At 29.4% G+C, this 9,493-nt stretch overlaps 1 protein-coding gene across 1 annotated transcript; it reads left to right on the top strand.

Moving 5' to 3' along the window:
• The first annotated feature begins 5,969 nt into the window (after window positions 1–5,969).
• On the top strand, window positions 5,970–8,618 carry LOC114736611 (probable disease resistance protein At5g63020). The gene has a single exon (XM_028924482.1). It carries the CDS (start codon window positions 5,970–5,972, stop codon window positions 8,616–8,618), a length of 2,649 nt encoding a protein of 882 aa, XP_028780315.1.
• The last annotated feature ends 875 nt before the right edge of the window (window positions 8,619–9,493 follow it).

Genomic DNA, 9,493 nt, shown 5'->3' with positions numbered 1-9,493 from the left:
CTTGTACGTGTTACCTCACCTGTTTTGCCTCTGAAAAAAATTGGTACATCCCATGAGCTAAAACTGAAGAGAATGAGAACACACCGTTGACGATCTTGTACCAGTTTTTTTTTTTTCTTCCGTTCAAATAAGAGGTAATGAATTTTTTTTTTTGTATAATTCATAGTATTCTCAAACCGATGCAAGACTAATCTCTGTTGAGCCGAAAGTATTAAAGTTAAAGTTCTCTTAATAAGTACGTTTTTTTATATTCAAACTTATATTCTTCTCCTTATGGAATTGAGACTATTAACTATTTTAACCACAGCTTGTTGGTGTAATGAATGAAATGCATTGTACATATAATTCATATTTTTAAGAGAGAATCTTAATTAAATCTGCTTGAAATATCAAAACTCAAATTAAGGTCTCGACTTTTAACAAACTCCTAATTAGACCAAAAGGTCTTATTTGGAATTGTTGAATGTTATTAAATGACTAAAATGCCTTTTTATAACTTAAAATAATATTATTTTGAAAACAAAAAATTAAACCAGAAAACTTGACATTATATAGTATTTATTTATAAAAAAATTTTACATAAGAAAATTTGGAAATATTAAGAGCAAAAAATTACCAGTGCATAATATAATATTTTATACTGACTCTAAAATATTGATCAGAAATTTATGGGAACAGGAATTTTCTTTTGGCAATGGGAACAAGGAATTTTTAATTACTTGATTCCAACACTATTAAATTAATAATTTTTTTAAGGAAATTTTTTTCTTTTAGTTAAAAAATCAGTTTTGGCCCAAAAAAATAGTTAAAAATCAGAATCTTAATGAATCAGTAAATTTTACTATCGAATTTGTCATTTCTTTCTTAAGTGCTTTGCTATATTTATTATATAGACGTTTTCAACATGTTATATTTTACCATCTCATTGCTCAAATTTATACTAATAATTAATATAAACTTATAGTGGAAAGCGTTTGATGGGATGGATGAAGTAATATAAACTACTTACTATAAATTTATTAAAAGAAATCATACATTTTAGTCTTTTAACAATATATAGGGTAAGAATGCATGAAGTCAATGGATCATCTGGCGGCATCTTAAGAAAAAAGAAACTAGGTCCTAAATTGATTGGAGCAATTACCAATTTACCAACTTAAAGGTGCATTTTAGTCTTTTAATAACATTAAAGAATTTCTAATAAGGCCCTTAGTCTAAATATATATTTGTTAAAAGTGCAGGCCTTAATTTGAATTTTAATATTTCAACTGGCTTTAATTTGAATTCTCCCTATTTTTAAAGTGATAAAAAAGAAAATTGGGAAATGTTCATTTAAATTTTTATAAAGTTAAACTAGTTAATTTTTTCTTAGCTCATCTTCTAATTCGAAAAAAGTATTATTAAAATTCTTCTATTTCCTCCCAATCAATTTGAACAAAAGATCATTAAAATCTCCTAACTCTCCTCTTTTTTGCTCTGTTGAGCCAAAAAAAGTCTTAGGTAAGCAAAAGAAAAAAGCAACAATCTTCTCTTCTCTACCTTTCGCTTCAAGACTATAAAAAAAATATGATTAGCGACATAATTTGTTATGAAAGATTTTCATCGCAAATTCCATTGCCAATTCAATTTTCTCTAAAAGAAAATTAAAATGCCTCATGGCACTTCCATCAGCTGCTATCTCATCCTAATAATGATTGCCAACCACCTCATCTCCGCCGTCATATAATTCCTTCTCAAAATAACTTTTTCAAGGCTCAAACTAGGAATGCAAGCAAACATCTTCACTAGTTAAGCTCGAACAACACTAGTAACATTTTACGCAAAATTAAATATATATGTATATCATATTTTTTCACTCAAACAATTATCTATAACGTATATATTATTAAAAACTAAAAATAAATTATATGATAATTATAATTTTAACTATTTTTTGACAAAAATCATTTTTAAATATTTGTTTTACTATTTATTTTATAAAATTTTATTTCTTTTAAAATTTATTTTTAATACAATATTAGTTTCTAAACTTATTTCAAATTTTAAATTGTAAATAATTTTTTCATAAATATATTTTCTAACTTAATTTTTCTAATTAACAATGATTAGATATATAATTTAATTATATATGCACTATATTACATTATATTGTATTATCTATCTAATGCAAAATATGTATAATTAGTAAAAAATTTAATTATTTAAAAAATAATTATAATATTAAAATATATTAAATTATTCTATATAAAAAAAATTAAATGATTTGAATAGATTATAATAAACATCCTTTTTTTTTAATTTATCTGTGTATCCTACATAATTGTTTTTTCTAAACGATCTTTATATATACAGTTTGTTTTTGTTTTGAAGACAAAATCAATCTATGAGTTGTTAATTATATCATGATCAAATTTTATTGTTATATTAATTTATGTAAAAAATTTATTAATATTCTGATCATATTTGTTTAATATTATTAATAATTGAGAGGAATTAATTTTAATGAAACATAAAATAGGTTTTCTAAAAAATTGTCTTCCTGTTTCAGTATGTATCTAATGGTGCAATGAATAACGAAGATACCTTCGTTAATACCAACCCTACAAATATATCAATTTATTTTACAATTAAAAATATAATTAATTCATTACATTTTTAATGATGTTATTATATAAATTGTTGGAGGATTATAATCTAAAATAATGAAATTTAAAGTTAGTGATGGAATTGTGACAGATTAAACTTAGCAATGGGATTATTGATAGAAATTTTCTAGGCAAACAATATAGGGGTGGAATTAGCGACGGAATTAAAAAAATTACCAACAAATTTTTTGACAGATTAGTGACAGAACTTAGCAATAGAATAATTTTTCGTCACTAATTCTGTCGATAATAAACTGCTTTTTTTTTTTTATAGTGCGATGTCCCTCTTCTACTCAAAACTATATTTTTCTTCGTGCACACTACTGAGTTTTCTCAAAACAACATCCAACCATCTAAATTATTTTTCAATAGCACTTGGTATCTTAAAATAATCTTTTGTACACTCAGCATTGTAAAATATTTTTTTAATGACATTCAGTATCTAGGTAGGTAGACGTTGAAGTATGTGTTTGTATAAAGATTAGTTTATTTCAAGTAATTTTACACCTTCTAATATAAATACTCGAAGGAAAAAAAAAACTGGTTTCACAAAGTATAAAAGAATTTTTTTTCCTTGACTAAGGTGAGCAGGGAGGTCCATTTCATTGGGAAAAAATGACACAAAAATGATATTTAAACTTAAAAATATCAAAATGGTCACTTGAATTTGTAAAATCTCAATTTAGTCACAAGTGACTAATTTGACATTTGTAAATTTTTTGAAATAACCATATTGCCATTTATTTTATTTATTGTTTTCTTAAAAAAATCAAATTCTCCACTAGCCAGTCGGTGGGCAAAGCTTAGTTGACCGCCATCAACAGAGCTCCGATGACTACCTCCAATCGGTCGCTGGAGCTCCGGCGACAGGCAACAATTTTTTTTAAAAATTTTTACGGCAGGCAACAATTTTTTTAAAATTTTTACAACTTTAGTAAAATGGTTAACAAGTTTTGTAACGCTATTAACAATTTTAGTATACCAAGTAACGATAGGTTTTTCCAGAAAATTCAAAAAGCAACATTTTTACAACTTCAGTAATGCTATTAATAAATTCTGTGACTCTATTAATAACTATGGTATAGCATTTAACGACATATTTTTTTGAAAAATTAAAAAATAGCATTCTTACAATTTTAGTAACTATTTTTTTTGAAAATTTTTGCAATTTTAGTAAAACAGTTAACAAATTTTGTAATGTTATTAACAAGTTTAGTATAGCAGTTAACAACAGATTTTCAGAAAATTCAAAAGTAGCATTCTTATGACTTCAATAATGTCGTTAACAAGTTATGTAATGATAATAACGACTCTTATGAACATAATGGATGCCTAATAGGTGGAAAAATTTTATTGTACAACTTTTATAGGGAGCTAATATGTTAACCATATTACTGAAATTGTAAAAATGTCACTTTTTAAATTTTTTAGAAAACTTGTTGTTAAATGCTATATCAAACTTGTTAATAGAGTAACAGAACTTATTAATAATATTATTGAAGTTGTAAAAATATTACTTTTAAAATTTTCTAGAAAACTTGTTGTTAAATGTTATACTGAACTTGTTAATAGTATTACAAAACTTGTTAATTGTTTTACTGAAATTATAAAAATTTTCAAACAAAGTAGTTACTAAAGTTACAAAAATGTCTTTTTTTTAATTTTTCACAAAATTTGTTGTTAAGTGTTATACCGTTGTTGTTAATAGAATTACAGAACTTGTTAACAGTATTACTAAAATTGTAAAAATGCTATTTTTTGAATTTTCTAAAAAACTTATTGGTAATTGATATATTAAATTTATTAATAACTTTACAAAACTTGTTAATCGTTTTACTGAAATTGTAGAAATTTTGAAAAAATTTATTGTTGGCCATTAGAACTCCAACGACCAATTGGTAATGGTCACTGGAGTTCCAGTGATGGGGGCCACGTAAGCTCCTATAGCCGCTGTCAATACTGGAGCTCCAGCTAATGGTCGGCCAGCAGGACATTTGGTTTTTTTAAAAGCAATAAATAAAATTAAATGCAATATAATTATTTCAGTAAATTTACAAATATTAAATTAGTCACTTATGACTAAATTAGAATTTTACAAATTTTAATCACCATTTTAATATTTTTAAGTTTAAATACCATTTTTGTGTTATTTTTCCTTCTAAAAGTCTATTTAAGATAAGCATAAGATAAAAAGTGGCTTGTAATGCTCAGCTTTGCGGGCGCAGGATAAAAAGTTAGTGGTCCACACCTTTGGAAAATTATTCAAGTCACATGCAGTTTCTTCGTCGTCTCTATGTTCTGGAAAATTTGATACTCATCAAACTACTTTGGCGGAAGCCTTGCGGTCTGTGGCTTCCATTTTCCATCTTTGTTTTTTGGTCCTTTTTATTTTTTTCTTCACGGTAAAGTCGGGTAAAATGCAATTTGTCTCTCTCTTTTTCCCAACTTTACTTTTCTGTCTCCTCCACTTTAATTTTCTCCAAGCATGCATAGAAAGAACAAAGATTAGATTGTTTATTAATTTACTTTAAAATATAAAATATATTCTTTATTACATAATATAGACAAACAAAAGGAAAATCAAATGCCAACATACTGTAAAAAATCTTGTCGAGTAAAAAAGTCTTAATGGATTTTACTGGTACAAATTCCCAAAAGTGGTTTTCACTCAACAAATTAAAATATTAGCATATATGGAGATATTATTTTCCCTTCCAGGGAAGGATAACCATCAATTTAAATAAAGTTAAAATAAAATAAGAAACGCAGTTTTAGACCGTTGACGTTGAAACTTCATTGCATCACAGACCATCTAATTAATTTAAATTATTAAAAATTGTTTGCCGTAATTTTTCAATAGTTGCAGGTCAGGCCATCCACTTTAATTACGGAACCAGTTTTAGTATTTATCACTTTGATAAATATTTTAAATTTATCAAATCTTGATTGTTTATATTTTATTTAGATGGTCCGAATGTGATTTTTTTATTTGTTTAAAATAATTTTAAATATATGTAGAATATAAAATAAAGATAATCTCTTAACTATCATTTTTTTTTCAAAAAATCATTTTTTCTATTTAAAAATAGTTAATTAAAAATTTTAAATACAGATTGTTCAAATCATATATAGACGATCCAAACTTGATAAGTTTAGAATACTCGTTAAAATGATGAGCATTGAAACTGTTTACTTTTAAATATCGCCCTTGAATCATGCTCCGGTCGATAGCCAAACATTGCTATCTGTCATTCACTGCATTTCTCTGTCTTCTCCTTCTCGATTTCTATCTTCACTACTTCTTTAGTGCACCCGAACCAAACCATGTCCGACTTTATTACTCCAGTTACTAACATCCTAGCTTGTTTGTGTGGTTACTGCGCCAAATGGGCGGATTCAATATTCAATCTTAGAGAAAACCTCATCTCTTTGAGAAATGCTTCAAATCAACTCAACGACATGTATCTTGATGTCGAGAGGAAGGTCAGAACGGCAAAGCAGGACCCAGATCCAAGGCTGAAGGTTTTGAATCGGGTAACTGGTTGGATGGAGGGAGTGAAAGTCCTACAAAATGAAGTCCAACCCATTCTGCAGCAAGGTAATGAAGAAATACAAGCCAAGTGTTTCGGAGGTCGTTGTCCCAAGAATTGTTGGGCTAGCTACAAGCTACACAAAATGGTTGCACAGAAGCTTAGTGACGTTAATGATCTCACAAGCAAAGGCCATTTTGATGTTGTAGCAGAAAAGCTTGCTCATGATGGGTTCCATGAACTTCCTGTGGTTAAGCTTGTGGGGGTAGAATCAACATTTGAGAAGCTATGTTCATGCTTTGAGAATAATCAGAAAGGCATCATTGGTTTGTATGGAATGGGAGGGGTAGGCAAAACAAGTCTGCTTAAGAAATTCAACAACGATTTCCTTTCAAAGAAAGCAAACAATGTAGTCATCTGGGTTGTGGTGTCTAAAGATGCAGATGAAGGAAAAATTCAAGATGCCATTAGGAAGAAATTACAAGTCCAAGATGAAATTTGGAATAAGAAGACGGCGGATGAAAGAGTTAATGAGCTATACTATATCTTAAAGAACAATTCATTTGTGTTGTTATTAGATGATGTGTGGAAAAGGATTGACCTGTTGAAGTTGGGGGTTCCTTCCCCTGATAATCATGAATGCAAGATGATATTTACAACTCGGTCAAGAGAGGTATGCGGTCAAATGGGTGCGGATGCAGATGGAAGCATCGAAGTAAAGTGCCTCACACCAGATAAAGCATACGACTTATTCAAGGAGAAAGTGAGTGTTACCACTCTTGAAAAACCTAATATATTGTCTCTTGCAAAGCAAGTGGTGAATGAATGTAAAGGCTTGCCACTTGTTCTTTGTACTGTTGGACGGGCCATGGCTAACAAGGAGACTCCTGATGAATGGAAGAGTAGTATAGAAATTCTGAGGACGAATCCCTCAAAGGTCCAGGGTATCGATAATGAAGTCTATCCCTTACTTGAATTCAGTTATAAGAGATTGCCAAATGATACCCACAAATCATGTTTCCGTTATTGTGCCTTATTCCCTGAGGACCATAACATTAAAAAACAAGAGCTTATTTTGCTCTGGATTGCAGAAGGTTTTTTGGCTGGATTTGATTACGACATTCATGGAGCAGATAAGGAAGGAGAATATATAATTTCAAATCTAAAGTCTGCTTGCTTATTGGAAAATGGTGAGGAAAAAGATACAATTAAGATGCATGATGTGATCAGAGGTATGACTCTCTGGCTAGCTTGTGATCACAAGAAAACAGCAAGATTCATTGTAAGAGATTATTCCAAGACAAGTGGGCTTGAACTATACAATGATGCAAAGTGGAAAGAGGTAGAAAAGGTATCAATGTGGGGTGGGCGTGATGTGAGCGCAAACTTCTCACAAAAACCTCATTGTCCTAATCTCGTGACTCTGTTTATTAGGAATACTAGGATACAAGTCTTTCCAACTGAGGTATTTGTCCTTCCAACTACTGTCAAAGTTCTAGACTTTTCTTTTAATTATGGAATAAGAGATGTACCGTCAGAAATAGGGGACTTTGTAAACCTGGAACACATGAACCTATCCCGTACTAGTATAAAAAAAATGCCAGAGGAGTTGAAGAATTTGAAGAAGCTGAAGGTCTTGTTGCTGGATGGAATAACAGTGCTTGAATTCCCGGAGAAAGTCATATCCGGTTTGTTATCCCTTCAAGCTTTCAGCACGAGATGGTCAAAAATTCGAGGGATTGATAAAAATATGTTGTTGAATGAGCTAGAAAGCTTAGATTATCTTCAGTATATACGCATTTCTGTCTTTAACACATCCTCTGTTGAAAAAATACTGATCTCCCCAAAATTGCAAAGGTGCATATGTGAGCTATTTGTTACAAGAGTAGACTCATCACCCCACCACGTGTTCTCATCACTTGGAAAAATGGAGCATCTTGAAACATTACGAGTTTATGATTTTGAAGCTGTGGATATTCCGAGGCACTCATTTTGGGGACATGATTATATAATCACCCTTCGCAAGTTGGTTCTTGACAATTGTTGTAATATACTTGACTTGAACTGGCTTATACATGCTCCAAACCTTGAATTCCTTGACTTGGCCACTTGTGATTCATTGGTGGAAGTTATAAGTAGTGAAGATTTTGGCACTGAGATACAACAAAAAAGTGATCTATTTTGCAGTCTCACTTATCTTCGGTTGGTACGTCTAAGGAACTTGAGGAGCATTTGTAGAACAGTATTACAGTTTCCTTGTTTAGAGGAGATTGAAATAATGCAGTGCCCCAATTTGAAGAAGCTCCCATTTGATTCTAAAAGTGCATTGAATAATCTACAAAGCTTTATTATGGAATATCATGATGATCAGTTGTTGGATCAGCTAGAATGGGAAGATGAAGCTACCAAGGATCTTCTTTCTTCAAAAATTGAAAAAAGGTAATTATTTTTCCCAACTAAATGCAATCAGTTAAAGCTTTAGAGCCAAGTTATTCACATTTCCATGCAAATTTTAATATATCTCCTAATTGAACCAAGTGCTGCCTGCATATAAATATATATCATGAGGTTATTATATCTTTGAATAATTTGTTTTCCCAATATTTCATATGGATAGGTGCAACATCTTGAATTTCAAGAAGTTTTAAAATTTGTAGAATTTTTGTCCATAAAAAAAAATGTTGAATTTTTAATTAAACTACGCATAGCATATTTCACCGAAAAAGAACAAATAGCATGTAAGAAAATTTTGATATTGTCACGCTTACCTGCATATGTCCTCTTCCATATAGAACTGAAAAATGGAGATAAATAATAAATTTGTAAATGTTTTGACATAAATTTTTTTTTCTATTATTTGGTTTGAAGTTTTTTTGGGTTGCTGTCTGCTGGTTGTGGGTTTTCTGCCCTATGTTTTGTTTGAGCTTGGGCCTTTATGGTCTGTTTCTATTATTAATAATTAAAAAAAAGGAGTTTAATGAGTATTTGGGAAAAAATTGATATAAATTATTCTTTTTCATGCCTAATTAAAAACCATTAAGCCATTATATGCAATAAATTTATTAAAACTTATACAAGGAACAATTAACTATAGTTTATTAACTTAGTTAATCAAAGATAAAATTCTAAGTGGTGTTCAAGATATAATATTTTAGTAAATGATATATGCATACAAATTCTTGTGTGTGTGTATTTTTTAAAAAACTACTCATTCGGTCTTTAATATAGAACTTAATTGTTGAATTAATTTTAGTTCTAAATATAAGACATATTTATCATATTTATCAATTTTTCTAAATTACCTTCTATATATACTCC

Source organism: Neltuma alba, unplaced genomic scaffold (genome assembly GCF_004799145.2).
Source record: "Neltuma alba isolate B1F8T4 unplaced genomic scaffold, ASM479914v2 tig00002744_pilon, whole genome shotgun sequence".
NCBI classification, from domain to species: Eukaryota; Viridiplantae; Streptophyta; class Magnoliopsida; order Fabales; family Fabaceae; genus Neltuma; species Neltuma alba.
The sequence above is the reverse complement of the archived record's forward strand: the minus strand, read 5'-3'. Positions and strand labels throughout refer to the sequence as shown.

Coding starts and splice junctions, on each gene's coding strand:
- LOC114736611 (XM_028924482.1), top strand. CDS start 5,970: ATGTCCGACTTTATTACTCCAGTTACTAACATCCTAGCTTGTTTGTGT.